Here is a 23066-nt window from a genome sequence, read left to right on the forward strand (position 1 = left end):
TCAGGGGAGCCCCGCTGAAACCCTGTGAGGCCCCAGATCATGGTGATTTTCTTGCACATTAGTACTGGACCAACAAAGAACTGACAGGTCAATTAGACCAGATGCTGCCACATAACCCAATATAATAAACTGCAGGAACATTGTGAGAAAATGATTAAAAGGCAATGTATATTTTCTATGGACTTTAAAATTCATTCATTCATTCATTCATTCATTCATTTACAGGCAGCTAAGAGAGAGAACCTGAATGTATCTTCCAGTTCTTCAATTCACTGCGTACATTCCAGGACATCAGCTGATTCCCAGTGTGGCTCCTGCTGCCTCCTGGCAGACACAATCTAAGGAAACTGTAATCAGGGGCCAGAGTTGGGAATCCAACCCGGATGTTGCAGTATGTGGTAGATGTGTCAACTGCTGGGCCAAATGCCCACCCACTACATGAACTTTTAGAACTTACCTTTAGTTAGAGTATGAAGGGTCTCATGCAGCCACAGGTGACAGCAGGGCCTGACCAGTTTGGACAAGCAGACATGTGATGGTTACTCTTGAGGCTACCGGGTTGGCTCCTGGGCTCTATAGCAGAGTAACCCAGGGGAAAAGGGAACTGCCTATTCTCATGGCTGGTGACTTGTAGGAAACCAGTTTGCAACCCATGTGGCATGAGCTATCAAAGTGTGGTGTCTGAAAATGGGCCTAGTGTCTGCAGGGGAAACAGCCATGGCAGTGCAAGACAGAAAAGTGGCCCAGGACTTTGGGGGCCCTCTGTACCCACCAGCTGGGGAGGCACAGGATCTGGGGTGGGTGGATCAGCTACTCTGAGGTCTGTCCATGAACCCCATCACTGTCCCCTAAAGTTTTTTTTTTTTCTGTTTGATTTTTTTTTAAAGATTTATTCATTTTATTACAGTCAGACATACACAGAGGAGGAGAGACAGAGAGGAAGATCCTCCATCCAATGATTCACTCCCCTAGTGAGCCGCAACGGGCTGATGCGTGCCAATTCGAAGCCGGGAACCTGGAATCTCTTCCGGGTCTCCCACGCGGGTGCAGTGTCCCAATGCATTGGGCCGTCCTCAACTGCTTTCCCAGGCCACAAGCAGGGAGCTGGATGGGAAGTGGAGCTGCCGGGATTAGAACCGGCGCCCATATGGGATCCCAGGGCTTTCAAGGCGAGGACTTTAGCCGCTAGGCCACGCCGCAGGGCCCTCTGTTTGATTTTTTAAAAAAATTCTTAGCTTGGAAAAGCATTATGAAAACTTAGTAAAACTGGCTATTCTGCCCATTTCTACTGAGTGTCAACCCACTTGGAGAGTACTGGCCTTGTGTATGCCTTCCTGGCACAGGAATTTCTGGAGCATTTTCCCTACAGATTGCCTCATGTATATGAGATGATAACGGAATAGAATGTTCTTTTAAAATGGCCCATTGGCAGGTTGTTGTGAAGCTCAGAAATTTTCAGCAAGAAGATAACGGTTGCAACATTTAAACTAAAAGTCATTACTTCTCTGTCATAAGTAAAGTACAATTTGTTTCATTTTCTCTGTTGAGTTTGGTGTTTATATTGGGCCCTCCTTTGCATCTGCAGGAGTCTAGCAACTCCTGCTGCCAGACACTGCCTACTTGTGGTAAGGTGGCCAGTATGTAACATGGCAGGTGCATCAATTCAATGGCTGCCATATCTAAGAGCCACACAGTGCATGGCCCCAAAGAACAGAGTTCTAAGTTCCCTCACATTCCTGAAGCCACAAGCCCGAGATACGGGTGTGACAGGGCTCTGCTCTCTCTCTGTGCTCTGACTCAAGGTCCTTCTTGGCGTCTGGTTGCTGTCCTTACTATCCTTGGGGGTCTCTGATCAGGACAGCAGAACCCCAAGCTGTGCCTCTGTCTGCACTCGGCCTCTTCTGTATGGCAATTCTGGGTCCTTGTCTCTTTCTGGAAGGAAGCTCGTCATTGGTGAGGTCTCTTCTGAGCCATGCTGACCTCATGTTTTGCAGAGGTCTTCTAAACCATAAAACCACATCTGAGTTTGACAGAGGATGTGAAGTTTGGAGATTGTGATGGAATCCACCATAGAATCTTTCCTTAATGTTTTCACTGAGTTATTTCAATTGCTGTAATAGATCCCTTAGTCCCGATTTGTTACTCTTGTGTTCTTACCTCTCTTTGGCTGTTTGTGCTGATCTCACAAAACACCTGAGACAGAGAAATATCTAAATAATGCTGATGTATTTCTCCCAGTTCTGGAAGGTAGACTGTCCAAGATCAAGCTATCTGTACACTTGGCTCTTGTTTATTTTGCTTATCTTTTCAGAAAACCTAATTTCTGTTCTGTTAGCTCTTGTAGTTTTCAAAGTTGTGTTTTTCTACTGCTTTCCCAGGCCACAAGCAGGGAGCTGGATGGGAAGTGGAGCTGCCGGGATTAGAACCGGCTCCCATATGGGATCCCAGGGCGTTCAAGGTGAGGACTTCAGCCGTTAGGCCGCGCTGCTGGGCCTCCAAAGTTGTATTTTCATTTATTTTGGTTCAGATCCTTGTTATTTCTTGCCTCTTGTTAATTTTGAGTTTGCTTTGTTGTTGCTTTTCTAAATCCCTGAGGTGCATTGTCATATTTTTTTTTTACCTGAAATATCTTTATTTTTAAAGCCTATGGACTCAGTGCTATAAACTTCCCTCTGAACATTTCTTTGCTGTGTGCACAGATTTTAATATATTGCATTTTGATTTCTGTTTGTCTGAAGAGATCTTTTTCTTTGCTTTCCTTTACTTCAATAATCCATTAGTCATTCAGTGGCACGTTGTTGAGTTTCCGTATATTTGCGAACTCTCTTGTTCCTCTTGCTGTTGGTTTCTGGTTTTATTGCTTTGGTATATGAGAAGGCGCAGGGTATGATTGAAAGGTCTCTGAACTGACTGGGGTTTTGCGTGGCCCTCTCTTTCCCGGGCATGCTCCATGCTGGGAGAAGGCGGTGGAATCTGTAGGTGCTGAGTGAAGAGCCCCATCCTCATCAAAGCTTCCTTTTGCCTCATCTCCTCTGACGTTGAAGCTCTCAGTGTGTTCTTCTCAACAGTTGAAAATTTCTGTTCCAATATGCATAGCTGATTTGAAGGATTCCCTTAGTTTGCATTTACTTTGATTTTCCTCCTTTCCTTGAGCTAACTATATTTCAGCTTATGGGTTTTCTTAGGGTCATTGTTTTTACTTCTTTTTCAGGCTTTCCATGGGTTTTCTTTTTAAAAAGGATCAATTTCTGGAGAACTGCTGTGGTCTCCTGAAGCGGTCACGTTTCCCGGCTTCTCCGTGTTTCCTGTATCCCTGCATTGATGTCTATGTGTCTGTTGGTCTGTTGTTAACAGTTGCTTTTTCTCTATAAAGCAGCTCACAATGAAAAAGGGTTGTTTTGGCCTTACACAATAGCTTAGCAGCTAAAATCCTTGCCTTGCACAGGCTCGGATCCCATATGGGCGCTGGTTTGTGTCCCGGCAGCCCCGCTTCCCATCCAGCTATCTGCTTGTGGCCCTGGAAAGCAGTCAAGGACGGCCCAAAGCCTTGGGACCCGCATCCGCGTGGGAGACCTGGAAGATGCTCCTGGCTGCTGACTTCAGTATTGGCTCAGCTCCAGCCATTGCGACCACTTGAGGAGTGAATCAGTGGATGGAAGATCTTCCTCTCTGTCTCTCCCTTTCTCTGTATATCTGACTTTCCAGTAAAAAATAAATTAATCTTAAAAAAAGAAAAAAATTGTTGTTGTTGTTTTGTTTTGTACAAATAGGTTGCAGGGTGCCAGTTGGGTAGTTGTTTTGGGTTTGGTTCTAGGTGAGTGTATAAGTATATTCTTTGAGTGATTGCCTCAACTCAGTACCCACATTATATGTGAAAGCCAAAGTCACAATAGTTTAACTTGCAGAAGTTTCTGGAGACAGTGGTGTGATTTTGCAGTGAACTTAGGATTCCAACAGTGCTTGTCATTGGGTTCCAGATAACAGTACCCTGGGGATCAGTTCTGGCTGACTTGATGTTTTGCAAAGCATGCGTACATCAGCTAGAAAACAGACAAGAGGAGGCGTGGACCACTATAGTGTGATGCTAGTAGTGGGCAGCTCAGAAATGTTGTCTTCTTTGTTTATACAGGATATCATCACAAGCTTTTACACAACACCCAATGGTTTCATTTTTACTTCATGGTTAAAAGAATAGAGAAACAATCCTAAAAACATTGTTATCATTTTACTTCAAAGAAAACATTCTCAGCAAGCCATCACTCATTCAAACCTGCAGTCACCTGGCTGAAACCGGGAACTCCATGGTTGGCAGCACATGTGGTCACATAGTGACAGGTGTTATAATATATCCAAAACCAACTTTCACTAAACCTAAACTAATATTACCTAAAATATCAAGGCTATAGAATTAAAAAGAAAGCTTATTAATGAAAAGAATTTATAAAGGCATGTATCAGATTTGTTATTAAATCTTATAATCAATCATATACTGGTTACCATTATCTTCATCTAGTACTGATTCAAAAAGGGCGGTGGGAACGATCAGCGTGACTTGGCCTTTCTATGAATGGAGGGCCTTCACAAGGAGCTTCTTTTTATTTTTTTAAACTATTTTCCTTCCCTACATATAAATGCCAATATATGGTAAAAGTTTCAAATCATTTTCCTCTAGGGGCCTTGTAACATTTATCTCCATTTTAGAAGGTGAGCGTGTGGTTGATGCTGGGGCTTAACACCCAAAGTCCCAGATGTGAAGTGGACTTTGTCAAGTGCTCTAGAGTGAATGGTGGTTATGCTGTGGATTGTGCACTGGTGGGTCAAGGTCTAGAGCATTAGAATGCAGCCAGGGCCCGTCCAGGGTCCATGGTGTGAACACAGGTGACTGTGGAGGAGAGCTACAGCAGCCCCTATCCCAGAACTGCAAGACTCAAGCCCCATAGGGTGACTGTAGGTTACTGGGGAGATGGTGTGTTGGCAGGTGCAAACCTGGAGCAGTGGAATGCAAATTAGGCTTTCCCCAGACACAACGTTAGCACAGGTGTCTCTGGCAATGCTAGACCAATGGCCACAGTTGCAGTGGGATCCTTACTTTGGTCCCAGAGTGTAAGTGTCAGTTTTGCTGGCCATTGTGGACTGGCAGCTGCCAGCCTGATGCAGATAGGGGCTTCTAACTCCCAGCAGGACTCTCTGGTTATTCCAGGGTGGTAGTATCAATAGTTACAGTTTCAGAGCAGCCAGGTCTGGGCCTGGCTGAGTCACTGATGCTTCTTGGTTAGCATATTGACCATCTCAAGGCCATATGTGGGTATGGACGAGCCGTGGCTGGGCTGAAACTTCCAACAGCAGGAACCAGAATGGGTTGAAGAGCAGTGCTGGCCCAAGGACCCGCTGGTATGCGTGAAACCTGACATCAGGAAGGGGTCTGATGGAGGAATCTGAACAGTTCCTCTGACAGGACACTGATCCTACAAATAAACGCAGGAAGCATGGAGGCAAACAACCCAGAAGAGGCTTTGGAAAGTGACCCACTAGCATACATCTGGCTCGGGTTGGGAGCAGACCAGGCTGAGTCAGTTCACGTCATCCACTGGCAAGTACGAGCGCTGGAACTGTGTGGGGGTCTGGCCAGGTTCGGTCGCGGTAAAAACAGTACACAACACAAAATGCCAAGGCGAAGTGGCATGTGCCATTAGGGAATGCAGCACCCAACCAGCACACCTCCCACTGGTTTAAGTGAAGGACTAGTGTGTGATGGGCAGAGCTGGGAAGGGCTGCAATACTCATTGGTTCCAATGGAGGTCGGGGCTGAGAATAGAACCAAACCAGTGGTTGCAACCACCAGCTGATCAGGGTGATGGACTGTGGCGGGCACTGTGCTTACTAGTACATGTAGGAGCCTGGACTGGGAACACCTCAAAGTTTCTTTGGGGATTCCCTTGATCAAAATGGAGGAATCAAAACATTAATCAAGAAAAGATGGAAGATGGAGTGGATCAATCAACTACCTCAGCTATATGTTGGCCGCAAAATACTGGACAAGGGGAAACTCTAAGATGGTCTATGTCAATCAGAGGACTCTGCACCAGCCTCATCATACTTGGATTGTTGCTGATGATATGTTGGAGCTTCTAATTGATCGGGATGACACTCTGCTGGCTCTGCCTTCAAACCTGAGAGGGCGTCCCTAAGAGGCCGTTGAACTTAACTGGACAATAGGATGCTAGACTCTATGTATGGTATATGCTTGCAATGAGGGAATCCCAACGGAACTTGAACTGTGATTATGCATCAAGATGAAAGAATCCATCATGGGGGGAGGTTTTGGGGTGAAGGGGGGAGAATCCCAGTACCTATGAAATTGTGTCATGTAATACAATGTAATTAATGAATTAAAAAAAATAAAAAGGGTAAAAGCTAAAAAAAAAAGATCATAGTGATTATGGTTAATTAATCTTTGTGATGAAAATGTTTTACAATAAGATGGAGGTGGCTAGTTGCATTTGAATACATTAAAAATAATTGTGTTGGGCCCGGCGGCGTGGCCTAGTGGCTAAAAGTCCTCGCCTTGAACACCCCGGGATCCCATATGGGCGCTGGTTCTAATTCCCGCAGCTCCACTTCCCATCCAGCTCCCTGCTTGTGGCTTGGGAATGCAGTCGAGGACGGCCCAAGCTTTGGGACCCTGCACCCATGTGGGAGACCCAGAGGAGGTTCCTGGCTCCCGGCTTCGGATCGGCGTGCACTGGCCCGTTGCGGTCACTTGGGGAGTGAATTATCAGACAGAAGATCTTCCTCTCTGTCTCTCCTCCTCTCTGTATATCTGACTTTGTAATAAAATAAATAAACCTTTTAAAAAAATAATTGTGTTGCTAAAGGGTTGTGCAGTATTTGGATAATCACATATTGTTAAAAATAATGTAGTAGAAATATGTTTCCTAAGGATAGCAAAACACATTAGTGACCTGTGGCCATAGCCTCTGCGTAAGAACTGTGTGAACTGCCTGCATACTCTCCAAAGTCATCACCATCCTTCAAAATGGCCACCCGGGGATCTGTGCCTGGGCTGAGCCAGGAGGTGAAGCAGAAAACTGAGAAACAGTAGGATGTGGACCTGGAGTGGCTCCTGATTCAGTGGTCATCACCCCCAGAGCTGCAAGAATGTGGAATGGCCTGAGCCTATATACAAACCCTTGTGGAAGTGGATCAAGGATGGCATGGTGCCATGTGAGCTCTGAATGGCCTACCCCTGAGGGGGCAGCCCCGGTAAAGAAGATCCAGGCTTCTGCCATGGCATTTATCAGATGGAACAAATTTCTCAGTTCCTGCAAGCAGGTGAATGCTGTGAGGTCTTTTGAACCATGGACCTCTGGGAAGGAAAGAACATGGCCTGTATGCAGTGGCTGCTGATGGACATGGGTGTGTGGTTGTGCTGCTGGAAGCCCAGGGTTAAGGGCTCTTCTGGAAACTGCAATTGTATTTCTAAGAAATCCAAGGAAAATTGCCGAAACTCCTTGGAGAGCCAGCTGCAGGAAGACAGGACTATTACAGGGTTACAAATGGACACAATGGAGAGATGTCCCAGGCGGGTAGGACTACCCATTGGATGCTTTGTCAGATGGTCTGACGTCAGCAGTCCTTCCATGGACGGTTAGCACAGATGTGTGCATATTGAACAGTGGCATTCCCTGAGAGGCCCTGGAGCTCTAGTTCTTCTCTACTTGCCCTGTCCCCTCTGGGAGCACCTGATGGTGCCCTCTGCCCCATGCTTACTAATACACTCTTTCCCTTCCCCTGGGACCAATATTTGGGAACATCAGCCCCTCCCCTCTCCCCATACCTCTCCTCTTTCCCTCTGGCCTTCTGTGTCCCTGGGCTGGTGCTCTAATCCATCTCTTGGTTGGGAGTCAGCCATCTTGTATTGTTGGATAGGCCTCCCTTTCACAAGCATGCCTCTCTCCCAGGCCTGGCTGATGGCACTTACTTTGTAGGGAAGGACTTGTGGCAAGTGCTATTCTAGGTACAGCTGGATAACAGCCCTCACCACGTATCTGGGGCTGCTATCCACTCCCCACTGTGGTAAAGGGATCAGGGGGGAATGAAACAGAGGAAGAAAGGCTGCCCACCACACTCGGGTTTGAGTGGCAGGAGGAGTTTGTTTATTTAAATAAAGAATCCCACTCTTTTTAAACATTACTATGAAAATGACTCCCACACCTGTGGAGTTCACATTCAGGAAGGAAGGTGCTGGTTACTCTCCGCTTTCTCCTGGGGCTCTGCAGTCTCCGTCCTTTCCCAGCCTCTGTGGCTGCAACCTAGTCCTGGGCTGTGCCTGCCTCATCCCACCTCTGCCTCCTTCTTACTGTCCCTGTTCCTGCCAGCTCTGCTCCTCTCCTCCTCATAAGGACTCCTGTGCTATACTTATAGCCCACTCAGATCATCCAGCAATAAGTTGTTCCTCACAAACTCATGAGCTTCATCAGATGTGGTTTTATTCTGTCCCCATACACCTAACATACACATTTAAGGGGAACCAAAAATGGGGGAGGGATATTATTTACTATTACTTAACCTACCATAGAGATTTGATAAATGAACCAAATGGAAAAAGTTTATATTCCCTATCTTCAGCATGAGAAATTATTCCAGTATCTCAGCCACAGAGGTTAGAAAGTGTTTCTTACTCATTATGTCTCAACCAGACCTTCCCAAAACCTGCAAGTCATTTAGCTACTTCTGAGGATGACATGCATAACCTCTGGGGGCAGCATAGGGACACAGGCTCTCTGGGGGCATGTTCAGGCCCCTGTGAGGCTCAGCACCCATGTAGGGGTCACACTATGGTATCAGAGACTGTGACACAGGTTCACAGAACTTTCCCGATTCCCCTTTAACATCCTCAAACTCCTCCCACCCATCCTGCTCGATAAATGCCTCTTTTGGTTGCAACATGAGCTCCGTTACAGGGCCAGTATTTCTCTGGGAGAAAGTCCAGGCTAAGGGCTGGTGTCAGCTGGTGAGCTGCTTAGAATGTTCTGGCAAGAGGCCTTCACGTGTGGAGGGAGCACAGACGTTTGGGTGTGCTGGGACTTGGCTTGGTGTACAAAGGCAACAACCCATTGCATGTCTTGGTGCACAGCACATCGTGAGAGGCTCTCAACGCAGCAGGTGCTGTGCTCTGTCCCAGTGCATGGACGTGCTGCCAGGACAGCTCTCATGACTCTGTGTGATGGGGAAAAAGACTAGGAGACACATGGATTGCAGAATGGCAGTTGGGTAGCTGCTTTGGATTTGGTTCTAGTTGAATCTGAATGTATAATCTCTTGAGTGATTTTCCCAACTCAATACCTACAATGTGTAAAAGCCACAACAGTCTAGTTTCCAGACAGAGTGGTGTGATTAGCCAGCCCCTACAGCCTGTCTTTCAGTTTCACTCTTAGATGTCCCTCGGTCATCTGAAAGTGCCCAGCACTTGAGCCTGGCTGGCATGCAGAGCTGGCTGGAGGGCCCCATCATCCTTTTAGTCTGTGGGGAAGCGGCATCTGGAGATAGCGCTGTGAGCCCCAGCATGGTCATGCTTGGATTTGAGCCAGCCTGTGCATCTGAGTAAAGCAGGGAAGTTGGCCTGGAGCAGTAGCAAACCTGAGCATAGCACAGCTGTGGTGAGGAGGTTCCTCCTGGGAAACCAGAGATTTCCTGCTCAATGTGACACTCGCAGTTGCTGAGCTTGGTGTGGAAATACTTGACTTTTTTTTTATCTGCTCTTAATGTGGCATTTCTTTGATGGAGGATTGGGAGGTGAGGCCTCCCAAAGTTGATCTTGACAGTACTGATCTCAACTGACCTTGAGCACCCAGGTCACTCATATGGATTGGATCTTGGACAAGCAGATGACGCATCGAACAGAAACTCTTCCTAATTGGGGTACCACATAACCATGATGATTTGGGGATCAACATGGCAATTTATGAAACCATAACTCCTTTAGGACCTGGACTGTTGTGCTAGAGATTCAGTTGTATTGACCAGAAAATATGGAGACTTCTCTCTGGCAGATTTTCTGCTCCCCATTTACCTTCTACTTGATTTTATCAGTGGGGCTCAGAAAGTTGTTTTCCAAAAGCAGCAGCCCGTATCTGGCAGGATGCACATTATTATAGCTTTTCAGACTCGTCAACTACCTCCTGGAATGGTGTACTCTGTGAACTGTCTGATCTTCCCCTGATACCAGGATGGTATATCCGTGTTTGGTTGCTTCTTCATGTTGACGGTTAATGCACAGACGACAAGTTCATGAGCATTCTCTCCACTTTGAGGAGTTGTCCTCTGTGTCCTTCTCACTTGCACAGTTCAGCGTTGGCACTAGCAGGGCCCTAGTTGTGCTTCCAATAGCAGTACCCTTTCTAGACGTCTCACACGAAGTGCTTGTGATACAGGACAGCAAACGACCTTGGCCATGGGACCAGTGCCAACAGCACAAATGAAGTAGTTTTGGCCAGTTCAGGCACCAAACCACATCCAGGGACCTTGCAGCCTCTGGTACATGGCACCTGTGTGTTCTCCTTTGCAACCAACTGTTCCTCCAGCTCCTTGGTTTTGAATTACATTGAAGCATGTTATTAGAGATGGGGTGGAGCAAGGAAACAAAGACTTTGGAGGAAATTCACATTCACCATTTCAGAATCATTGGTGATAAATTCTATAAAACAGCATAAATGAAGGACATAAAATGCCTAGAATAATGCTTCTTAAGCATTACAAAGTAAGCCACGAAAGACTTCCTATGACAATACCAGAAACATCTGAATTAAAAAAAAAGAGAGTGAGATTTATGAGAATCTTGCCATGTAAGAATGACACTGGTTGAATAAATTCTATCCAATGGATGTCCCAGAACCTTGAACTGTGTTATGTTTGAATAGTTAGTAAGCTGGTTTTAGGGCAGAAGATAACAATTGGGCTGGTCAGTATTAGTCATGTAGGAGAGCTGCTGAACTGGATTCTGTTTGAACAACTGATCTGTGAGCTTATCTACCTAAAACACTGCTGGATTAAGTTTCTGTGGCCAAGATGTGGTTACAGATTTTAAACATGATTTTGTCAAAACATCATTGAAAAACTCAGAAGGGTTTTGACAATATTTAGAGGTTGCGTTAATCTTGAAGCCATACATTTGAGCATATCAACTGTGACAATGAGTTTGCAGTCTGTCTATGCAAGCAACAAGTGTATACAAGTTATGCCAACATAACAAACTCATTCACAGTTTGAAGTGCTTGTAGAAGCAGATGTGAGGTTCTTAATCAGACTGCTGACATTTGAAAAGTTTTAACAACTTGGTGTTAAAGATCACAGCAAGATTGTAGATTCTGGCTAAAACTATCACAAGTATATACTGAATAACAGTGGTGACTAAAAAGAACCACATACTGAGAGGTAAAAGGAAAGAGGAGACTGCAGGGATGGGAGTGCAATATTTCTCCTCCATGATGGTACATTGAAGAACTGAGAAGACAAAGAATGAATCCATTTTCAACCAATGTTTGTCCAATTCTGTGAATTTCTTCTTTTTAAAAAGCATTTATTTATTTTTGTTGGAAAGACATCTATACAGAGAGAAGGAGATATGGACAGAAAGATCTTCCACCTGCTGGTTCACTTCCCAAGTGGCTACAATGCCTGAAGTTAAGCTGATCCAAAGCCAGGAACCAGCTTCTTCCGGGTCTCCCACGTGGATGCAGGATCCTAAGGCTTTGTGTCATCCTATACTGCCTTCCTACTGTACAAGAGGGAGCTGGATGGAAAGTGGAGCAGCTGGGACATATACCAGCATCCACAAGGGATCCTGGTGCAAGGCAAGGATTTAGACACTAGGCTTTTGCACCGGGTCCAACCCTGTGAATTTTTTTTTTTAGGACTAGGAAACCATCAGCCTTAACTGCACTCTGTAAATCCATCCATCTCAGAATCAAAGCGAGAAGAGCTTTTGAGCCACTTTGGGACCACAGACAAGGACTTTGAGTTTGCGTTCAAGTAGAGATTTTCTCAGAGGACGAGTTCAAGAGTTGTCCAACTGCTGACAGCCCTCTGCTACTCTGTTCCTTCCCAAGCTCTCCCATGAACTTTGAGTAAAGTGCTCTTTGCCTTGGAAACTAGAGACAGAAAATTTACCATTCTTTGCATGACTTGAGAGGGAGTCTTAGAAGTTTCACTGACTTGTTCTAGTTAGGCTACTTACAAAGTCGTACAAGAGTTAAGTTCTGTTATTTCAAAACGACCTGATTCAATACAAGGAATTGTTACTATACAAAGCTAAATGATGCTCCAAGGGATTGAGTGTGATTGTGACAGTTGATGAAGCTGTTTCAGTCCTGGGGTGAAGCAGGGGTACATAGAAGGATCAGGAGGCCCAAATGGTTGTGCTCGATAATGAAAAATAATTCATTTAATCAAAGTTTCTTAACCATACCTATGGACCAGATTTAATCAGAATAATAAGGTGATCAAGTGATCACATAGTGAGGTTCATAGACCAGTTGCCATGTAAAATATGTAGGCAATATTGATAATATTTTATTTTTCATTTTTGTTTTTCTAAAGATTGTTTAAAAGGTGAGAAAATCAAGACACATGTGAGCCACATTCAGGGACAGAGTGGACAGGGAGGGTGAAGTTGGGAGAGAGAGATTCTAATCTCATCCTGTGTCCATGGTGAGAGAAAGCGCTCCTTTCTGTTGCTAGGTTTCTCGTGAGCCTGGAAGGGGCAGTGGTCACATGACACCCATCCCCAGGCCCAAATAAGTAGTTCTTTTCTTCAGGTCTGGAAGCTGCCTTCATAGATGTCTCTTCCAGATATTTCCAAATTTCGAGTTACATGAGCAGGGACTGGGGGGATGCGATGAGGAGGCTGCCATAAGCTGTGAAAGAGACCATTGAGCATGCCACACTGTCCCCCGGCAGGCTTATGTGATAACTCTTAGGTGACACTCTTATAAAAATAAAACTCATAAAGGGTGAGTCCACTAACCCAGGAAGGAACTGATACCATATTCATTAAGGCCACAGGCAACCCCTTTATTCAAGACCTTTAAACTTTCCTGGCAGCTTTAATTGTAAAATATGCTTTTTCCCTTTAGACCTCTCCTGAAGATGAAGAAAGGCCAAAGTAACAAAGTTGGAAAGCAGTGAAGTTTTGCAGAGCCACTTAGCAGCAACTACAGTAATTTGAGCTTTTTATGAGAGGAAAGACGGGTTCAAATTTTCCAAGTGAGAAACACAAAGCCATCTTTTAGCTGGTATGGAGACTGTCGCTTTGACAGAGTTTCTACTCCCTGCAACATGCACCAAAAAATGGCCAAAATACCTTTCAAGAAATAATCATCTCAAGTGCATCTGGGCAGGCTCGGAGGGACTCTGAACTGCAGGCTTATGTCCATGCCTTCTGTTTTGTTTTCTCAGCATTTTGCCCCTAGCAGATGAAGCAGGAGCCACAAACATCCTCAGTAGCTTTAGTAGATTTTCCCCAGCCATGCACATCAAGAATGGTCACAGTCTGTTGGCAAGAGGCATCATTTCATGGGAGCAGACTCTCCCAGGGTCTGATGTCGGGTCTTTTGGTACCAATAGCCTGTCCTGCAAATATGAGATGACTGTTTCCCATGCAGCCACAATTTCCTGACATCTCTTTTCCAATTTCTAAGATAACTTGTGACATTTGACATGTTGGTTTCTCTGAACAGTCCCTGTACTTGGCTCTGAGAAATTTTGAGGACCAATGATGTCAGTAATGGCTGTCATTTGGCAATGTTCGCGTCATCATTTTGTTCGGATTCAAGTTGCTCTGTTTTTATGTTTCTACATTTGGAAACACCTCTTCAACAAAAAACAACTAGACTTCTTAGTTTTTTTCCTTTTAACCTACTGTTCATTTATAAATTGAGTTCCTGCTGCCATAATGATTTTTATTGTTTCCAGAGATTCCTGAAATAGCCACCCACAGGTAAGTGTATTATCAACTTATGTATTTGCCTTTTCACTCCTAGTGTATTAGAAAGTCCTAGTGCATGCATTGGTTGACTTGATGCACATTGCTCCAGTAAGAGATGGTCCTCTGAAGTGAATTTCATTCTGGTATATTATATATAGCTCAATAATTTGCTGCTTTATTTCAACAATCAATATCAAATCTACACATTCAATGAGGATGCAAAAATTCTGTTTGAGATAGTTTCCAGAACTAGGTGAACAAAGGTTATGCAATCAGGAGGTTGTATTTCCTCAGATAAAAGAATAGGGGTCAAGATATCACTGTGTAACAAAATGTCACTGCAGGGGAGTGTGTCCTGAGCAGTGATGGGTGCACAGCACAGAGACCAGCAAGTTCAAGCAGCCTTGATGGTGAGCTGGCAGAAGTCTCTTTGGAGGATGGTGTGGCTGTTCTGAGGAAGAAAAATGGGCCCTGCTTGCTGCGTGAGGATGAGACAACTTCCTGAGAGTGGACCGGCATTTGCAGCAACCTTTCTGAAAGCTTCTGAAGAAGCTAGTTGTTATCTGTAGAGTCAGAATGAGAAGTGTGTTTGCAATTCCACCATACATTCCAAAGTAGTACTTGAAATACTCGAGGAGAATTGCTGTTCTGGTACTAGGAGAAAAGGAATAGGCTTATTCATGGACAAAACTGGGAAACTTGTGTTTTAAAATGTAGATTGCATCCTTGTTTTTCTTGGAGGGTAGGGGGATGGATCCCCCTTCATTTTTCTTAGTCACAATTCACTGGTGAGGTAAAGAACATGCACTGATTCTGTGGATGGCACATTTCCTGATGCCCACTGGTTTCCGCTGGATGCCTGGCCATAAATAACACTTCTCAGCACCAGAAGGGACGGGGGCAGCTTGCATTACAGATCCTAACAAGAGCAGATGCTGTGCAAGTACACGTGCTAGATATAAAGACACATCAATAATCCAGCCCTGTGAATGGGAGATCCACATTTAAGTGCACTGTTCATCTCTGTGTGACATGAGCATGTCTCGGACCTTAGACAATGTCACCCCTACATACCCAGTTAACTCCAGGACTTAACTTTATGGTCTCAAAGTAACTTATGGTTGAGTGCCACGTCATGTGCGGATACTGGTGGTTTTGTCCCAGTGGTTTAGGTTTCTTCAAGGAACCAGGCCAGCAGCAATACCCTCTCTGGTATTGTTTGTGTTTTAAACATTGGAAAACAGATGTCAGATGTAAACATCCGGCTTTGCTCATCAGCCCCCAGGCTGTGTCCGTTTTTGCATTAGTGTTTGGTCCACTGAGTAGCTGTGGTGGAGTGTGTGACCTCAAGGACACAGAACACTCCTTTTCAGTGTTAGCTGACCTGGAGTTGCACCATCCCTTCTACTGACCCAAATGCCACAGTTTGATTGGTGGGGAAATTCTGTTTTAGCATTAACAATCTGCACACATTCTTTGAAAGAATCATTTATTCAGCTGTTGATTTCCATTTTTTATTTTCAGTCATTACAATTTTTCTCTCCATGTATGACATAGAAAAATCATAAAGGACGTCGCCGAATTCATAGTGAACTCATGGGATAGCTCACTCAAGGAATAGTAAACTAATAGATTTTGGTTGATAAAAATGTTTGCATCTCTTCTCACCTTATGGTTAGACAATTTGTGGCATCCTCTCGGTTAAACCAACACAGTCTACTAAAACAATGGTTGGCACTGTGGGCTGAGCTCACCACGGCTCAACATTTTTTTCCATAACAAACTGTCCATGAGGACCCTCAGCATCCGGAGGCAGGAGAGCCAAGTACATGGGGGTCTCTGCTCCTTCTTCTGGGCTTTTGGGGGCAGTGGGTCCCGCCATGTCGGTTCTCACCCACCCTGGGCAGCAGGCATTCAGCAGGATCTTGTCTGCTTTCCTCTGCTCATTCAATTTCCTGGCCTGGATTCTGGACAGCACAGTGACACCAATCTTGGTCACTCCATATGCAGTATTGGGCCAGCCTTCCTTCTTGTTCACCCCATTCTTTGTGTCTTCCACGAACTTGTTCATGAGCCCCACCAGCTCCTCCTCCGTGATGGTCTCGCTGCGGAACTTCTGCTGCAGCTCTGGGCTGCAGGTTCTAAGGGCTCTGAGACTCTCCATGCTGGACACGTTCACTACTCTGCCTGAAACACATTAGAAATCGCTACATGGAGAGGTGAGTAGAAGACTGCTGAGGATCAAAGTTGCTGGTATTTGAGACCGGAAAACTTGCTCTGGAGAAATAAACAGCAGTGTGTATTTTAGAAGGAATGGGCACAGGTGGTACAGTGAACGCATAAGAAGCACCTTTGCTACCTTCCAGAATTCAACCAGCAGAAGAGGCAGATGAGCTTGAAAATGTAACCAGAGGCTTGGTAGCAGTTGAGCCTTTCAGGAAGACAGGACAAGACAACAGGGTAGGAGATGAGAGTAAACTGTAGGTGCAAGCCCTTAACTCTACCTATGCATTTCAATCTTGCTAAAGGTAGCTGCTTATCTTTGGGTGTGTACACGCAAGCAGTGGTTGTTCACCTTGGGTCCTGTGACCTGGGAGTGGTATCTTAGGAGAGACCAGCAGAGACTGTGCAGGATAGAGGCCCCTCAGGGAGTTTGCACCTGGACGGGAGTACCAGTGAAGACCTGTTGTGCATCAGGGATGCAATGATTGGAGAGAAAGTGAGTGGGCACAGGCTCAGGACCTGGTAGTGACTGCAAGGTGCATGCGCAAGTGCCCTCCAGAAGCAGGTGTGTGGGCAAGATGCTGCATTGGAGGATGAGCAGCCTCTGCATTGATGGGCATCAAGAGAGGGAGAGGGAGGAAGGATTCTAGGAGCATCCTAGGCAGGCAACAGATGTGGGAATCATGAATGCTTGTAGGGAAGCCTGTGCTGGCCTGAGCATAGTCTCTTGGGAAGCAGAGAGGCACAGGGTGGCATCCAAAAGGCTTCCAACATGAGATGGCCATGGGAGCAATAAACAGCCTTGCTTGAGATACTGTGAGCTAAGAGCTGAGGGGTCAGAGGGTCAGCTGTGCACGGAGTGGAAACCCAGCGGGCAGTGCAGGAACAAGGACAGCACCTGGCAGGGGGCAGGCAGTGGACAGGTGCAGCTGGACCAGGGCAGTCAGAAGGGGCAGGTGATGAGAGCCCAGGTGGCAGGGCCAGCTCCTCGAAGAAAGGCCCGTGTGGGGTCCCCAGGAAGCTCACCTTGGGGTTTCATGAGAGGCAGCAGCTCCGCACACACATCTCGAGTGCCATAAAAGTTTGTCTTCATGGTCACCTCTGCTTGAACATGGAAGGGTGTGGTGTCCCATGCTTTGAAGGCAGAGAGAACATGGTCAGTTAGCAGCAGCTGGAAGGTGCTACTGCATTCAGTAAAGCTGTGGATGAAATGGGTGACTTCTGAGTTAGCATTAGGTCTAACCCAAAGTGCATCTCCTGATGTGTTAATTGCTTCTCTTTCTGTAAGGCCGCGCTACTGTGAGTGGTGAGTAAAACTCTCACACCTTAGCTCTGCATGTAACCATTTTCAATATGTTCTTTATTTCACAGGTAGTTTAATCAATCACCCAGAGAGTGTAACGCAAATTTCTCAGCCAAGCAAACTAAAGTGGCTGCTGGAGACGCCTCCCAGCCTTCCTTGCCTTCACAAGGTGCAGGGTCCAGCCCAGGCACCCTCAATCTCTACAGGTGCAGCCCATTCTAGTGCAGGATGCGGGGCGGTCCAGCCCGTGTGCGCCCCAGTCCTTACTCTTGAAAGCAATGCCCGCGTTGTTGATCAGCACGTCTAGGCCTCCGTACTCCTTCTGGAGGAAGTCGCGCAGGGCGCGGATGCTCTGCAGGTCGGTGATGTCCAGTTTGTGGAAGCGCGGGCTCAGGCCCTCCGCCTGTAGCTGCTGCACGGCCGCCTGGCCCCGTGACTCGTCCCGGGCCGTGAGCACCACGTCCCCGGAGAAGCGGCGACACAGGTCGCGCACGATAGCTAAGCCGATGCCCTTGTTGGCGCCGGTGACCAGCGCCACGCGGCGGCCCGACATGGCTGGGTTGTAATCGCAAGACTGCTGCGTGCAGAACCACCCGGGGAACAGCGTCTAGGTTGCCGCGGGATGTCCGAGTCCACGCAGGTCTGGAGTGTCGGGGTGCGCAACAGTGGTTTTCGGTCCTGCACTGCCTAGTGCCTGCGCAGGCGTAGGAGCAGACCCCGCCCCTGAAGGGCTTGGTTTCCTGCCATGGTCCTGGGGTGCAGACGCGGACAGGAACCCTGCAGGTCGAGAAGCAATCCTGATAGCTGCTGGCGCATATCCTCCGTGCAGCAAAGAACCATTCAGGTTGGCTTTGGGGTTCATCTGCATTGACTAGCTTCCTTGCTTCCTAAATAAGTGACTGATAGAATTATGAGTCCTTATGAAGGACTACACCATTGTAGTAAAATGGGGAAAATGTGTCGGGGGAGGTGGGAGTAGTGGGGGGAATCCCAGCCTATACGAAATGTACCACATAATTCAAAATAAAAAATATATTTTAAAAAAGGTATCCCCATTGCCCCATTCCTGAAATACTCATTGCATTTGGAATGAATTTCACTTTTTGTTGTTGTTGAAGTCCTGAAAAACATCGCTGAAAGGGAAATGTTCGGAAATACAAGAGACAAAAATGGAATCACGTTTCTCTCTGGCCCTTCCTTAAACGCCCAGATGCAAAGTTCCCTGTCTGGGCTTGGCCCTATTTTTCTCTTAACGTGGGAAACATCTTTTTTGTTTTAAGATTTATTTACTATTATTATTTTTAAAAGATTTATTTATTTTTTATTACAAAATCAAATATACAGAGAGGAGGAGAGACAGAGAGGAAGATCTTCCATCCAATGATTCACTCCCCAAGTGACCGCAACGGCCAGTGCTGCGCCGATCCGAAGCCTGGAACCAGGAACCTCCTCCAGGTCTCCCACGCGGGTGCAGGGTCCCAAGGCCTTGGGCCGTCCTCGACTGCATTCCCAGGCCACAAGCAGGGAGCTGGATGGGAAGTGGAGCTGCCGGGATTAGAACCGGCGCCCATATGGGATCCCGGGGCTTTCAAGGCGAGGACCTTAGCTGCTAGGCCACGCCGCAGGGCCCTACTATTACTTTTAAAGGCAGATTTATAGAGAGGAGAGACACGGAGCGATCTTCTATTTGCTGGTTAACTCTCCAAATAATTGCAATGGGCTCGAAGTGAAGCCTGTCCCAAGCCAGGGGCCAGGAGCTTCATCTGAGTCTCCTACGGGTGTGCAGAGACCCGGTCACTTTGGGCCATCTTCCACTGCTTTCCCAGGTGGAGCAGTCAGGACTCAAACCCGCGGCCATATGGGATGGCAGCACCACTTAACCCACTGTGTATGCCGCAGTACCAGCTCCTAGGTGGGAAGCAGCCCAGAGCTGCCTGTGCGCACACTTGCTGCGCTGTGCCATTATCTTACCTGGATGGGTAAGATACAATCCAACTTCTACTCAGTGTGACAGAATGCACCTTCATGTCCTCATTGGAATGAATAGATGGTTCAGTGGTGGCAAGTGAGGAATAAGGAAATAAGTGACTTTAAAGTCACTTTTCACTTCTATGTTATCGTGTAGCTTGCCACTAGATACAATGTCCATTTCAATGTCAGTTTAAAGAAGCACCATTAAAATAATAAAAAACCCAATTTCCCAATTCAGCAGGCACATTTGAGAAGCCTCATCTGCTACTGTCTTGTGTCTGTGCAGACATAAGGCATTTGTGTTCTTGAACAAAGTTCTGAAGGAAGGCCCTTTAGACAGATTTCAGTTGTTTCACCTCTTTAACGTAGGTTTCTGTTGCTTAAGGGAATTTTAACTGAGAAAGACCCTTGCTGTTTTTCAACTGCAAGTTATTGAGATTGTTTCAGTTTCTCATGCTGTTGGAAGATACAATAGAGGGATTCCTTATGGTTTACACAATTCCATCCTGGGGTCACAATGTGCAAACAGTGCAAATGTAGGATACTGTGCTAGCCACTTGACAACAGAACACTCTACCTCCTGTTCATAAGTCTCCAGTCTTATGTGTGTGTGTTGCCACAGGTTTTTAGCTCTGTGTCGTTTCATCATGTGCAGTTTTGTGTTTCCAGCAGTGTGGTCGGCATCTCGATCATTTCCAGCTGCAGAAGCGTCCCTCCTGATGCTCATCAGAACCAAACTCCCCCCTTTCCTGCACCCAGCTCTGTCCTCAGACAACTGTGAGCTACTTCATCATTTCTACCATTTTGTGATTTCGAAAAGGTTACACAGATGGAGTTGTGCAACATGTATCCTCATGGAACCTTTATTTTTTCTGTTCAGGATCTGTTAAGAATGTATTTGAACATTGCTCCCTTATCTCAGTGAATTTTTGCTGTGTCATTCTCTGGCTTTTTCCACACCACTAATTACTGCCTTCTGCAGCTCATATACCAGTGTTAAAGGAAGGTGATATGGATTAAATTCCAGGAGAACTACTCAAAGAAAACAGATAGTGTTCAGGAAACTCTGGACTTGGTGAAACTCCTGCTGTTCTAAAGGCAAACCTGGGAGGGGCTTGAAGAAGGATCTATTCTGCCCTGTGCTGACTTCATGTATAGTTCAGTAGGGGGAGGATACTCCATAAGATGCAGTATAAAAGTGGTATTAACAATTAATGGAGGGGGCTGGCATAGTGGCATAATAAGCTAATCTTTCACCTGTGATGCAGGCATCCCCAGTGGGTGTTACTTTGTGTCCTAACTGCTCTACTTCCCATCTAGCTCCCTGCTTACGTGCCTGAGAAAGCAGTGGAGGATGATCCAAGTGCTTTGGCCCTCTGTACCCAAGAGGGAGATCCAGAAGAAGCTCCTGGCTCCTGGCTTCAAGTGGGTCCAGCTCTGCCATTGTGGCCATTTGGGGAGTGGAAGTGAGATCTTTCTCTCCATCTTTCCCTATCTCTCTATGTAACTCTTGCAAGTAAAATGAATAATTCTCAAAATACCCCCAATTACTGGAGGAAAGAAATTAATTTTCTAAAATTGGTCTAGGGAAATGGAGTATGATTAGGAAAAAGAACTTACAATGTACAATAAATAATCCAAAAAAGAGGAAAGTTGATTTACAAATTAAACCAGAAAAGAAATATATGTAAATTTTGTATTTTTAATTTGAATAAAGAACTAAACTTTGTAAGCAGAGGAATAAGGGAGGAATCAGAGGAAAGGCCGAATAGGCTTGACTAGAAGATACTTTTTGAAAATTTGATTTTGAAAAGCAGAATAATTTCCATCCATGGCTTGTGGTCTACATGGGTAATTTTGTATGTGATGTTTTTTCCTCTCTGTACCATTTAGGGTCTTACTTTTGATGGTGTTTGTGAGGGCCCCCTAATAGCTAGTACTTTGAATTCTAAGCAAATAAAAATAAAATGACAGAGTGGCACTGGGAGTTCCTGATCTATCTCCTGGTGCCAAAGGTGTACCAAGGGCATCTTGTAGCAGTACTGAGAAAGATCTCTATCATGTCTGTCATGGGATAACTCACATCTTTGATGCACTTCAACTGGTTGGAGAAGTTCTTTCTCTTCTTAGTCTTCTTTTTAAAGATTTATTTTATTAATAAAACAGATTTACAGAAAGGAGTGACAGAGAAACCTTCCTTCTGCTGGTTCACTCCCCAAATGGCCACAACAACTGGAGCTGATCTGATCTGAAGCCAGGAGCATCTTTTCTGGAAGCATCCATGTGGGTACAGGGTCCCAGGCCCTTGGGCCATCCTCTGATGCTTTCCCAGGCCATAATCAGGAATCTGGATCAGAAGTGGAATAACCAGGACTAGAATCAACACACATATAGGATGTTAGCCACTACAGGCAGAGGCTTAACCTACTATGGGCACCATGGTGCTTGTCCCGTGACAAATTTTATTTTTATCTTTTTAATAATTTTTATTGTTTTTTGATACAATTTAGTTGGTTCTCCCATCCCCCTCCCCCAACTTCCTCCCCTCCCCCCTGTTCTCCTCTCTAGAATAATAATGTGTGTCTATCGTGAATTTTCCCAAGTCCATCATCCTTCCACTGGAGTATCTCCCAGCCATGTAGAAAAATAACTTTTTGTTGTAGGTTAATTCTTGTATCCTGGGGCCCTAATACAGGTACAGTGAGGATTAGACCTTCGTTGTTTATGGGCCATACCAATAACAGTTATATGTGGACACTGACAGAGGTGGTTATAAACATTCTACCTCTTGTGGATGGTTAATTAATGAATTACATCGCAAGTTCTTGTTACATTAGGTACAAGTAAGTATGAAGTAACATTGATTAACACAGTAAGATTCACATATGATATCTCTAGATTTCACATCATATTATATTAGAGCAAGCATATGATACCTAACCTTTTGGGATTGGCTCATTTCCCTTAGCTTTATGGTCTCTAGTTTGGCCCATTTAGCCACAAAGTAATGCATTTCATTTTTTTTTAAAGGTTTATTTATTTTATTACAAAGTCAGATATACAGAGAGGAGAGACAGAGAGGAAGATCTTCCGTCCAATGATTCACTCCCCAAGTGAGCCGCAATGGCAGGTGCGCGCCAATCTGAAGCCAGGAACCTGGAACCTCTTCCGGGCCTCCCACATGGGTGCAGGGTCCCAATACATTGGGTCGTCCTCGACTGCTTTCCCAGGCCACAAGCAGGGAGCTGGATGGAAAGTGGAGCTGCCGGGATTAGAACCAGCGCCCATATGGGATCCCAGGGCGTTCAAGGCGAGGACTTCAGCCACTAGGCCACGCCGCCGGACTCTTCATTTTGTTTTTAATTGCCGAGTAGTGATTCATAGTGCAGATGAACCGTAGTTTCTTCATCCAGGCCCTCTTTTGATGGGCATTCAGGTTGCTTCCAAGTTCTTGCGATTGTTGGCTGTGCTGCAATAAGCATTGGGATGCATGTTGCTTTGCCATGACAAATTTTAATCAGTAATGCTTTAATTGCAATAGGCAAGTGGGTCTAGTGTGAGCTGAACTCAATATTTATTTGTACT

At 45.7% G+C, this 23066-nt stretch overlaps 1 protein-coding gene and 1 pseudogene across 1 annotated transcript; one reads left to right on the plus strand and one right to left on the minus strand.

Moving 5' to 3' along the window:
* The first annotated feature begins 6896 nt into the window (after positions 1-6896).
* LOC131479810 (transgelin-2-like) lies at positions 6897-7652 on the plus strand (annotated as a pseudogene).
* A 7838-nt stretch (positions 7653-15490) lies between these two features.
* LOC101524741 (carbonyl reductase [NADPH] 1) lies at positions 15491-18200 on the minus strand. The gene is made up of 3 exons (XM_058661657.1): positions 17778-18200; positions 17234-17341; positions 15491-16171 (listed from the first exon to the last, which is right to left on the minus strand). Exons 1-3 carry the CDS (start codon positions 18061-18063, stop codon positions 15735-15737), a joined length of 831 nt encoding a protein of 276 aa, XP_058517640.1. The 5' UTR covers positions 18064-18200; the 3' UTR covers positions 15491-15734.
* Positions 18201-23066: the final 4866 nt, after the last annotated feature.

Source organism: Ochotona princeps, chromosome 3 (genome assembly GCF_030435755.1).
Source record: "Ochotona princeps isolate mOchPri1 chromosome 3, mOchPri1.hap1, whole genome shotgun sequence".
Classification (NCBI taxonomy): domain Eukaryota; kingdom Metazoa; phylum Chordata; class Mammalia; order Lagomorpha; family Ochotonidae; genus Ochotona; species Ochotona princeps.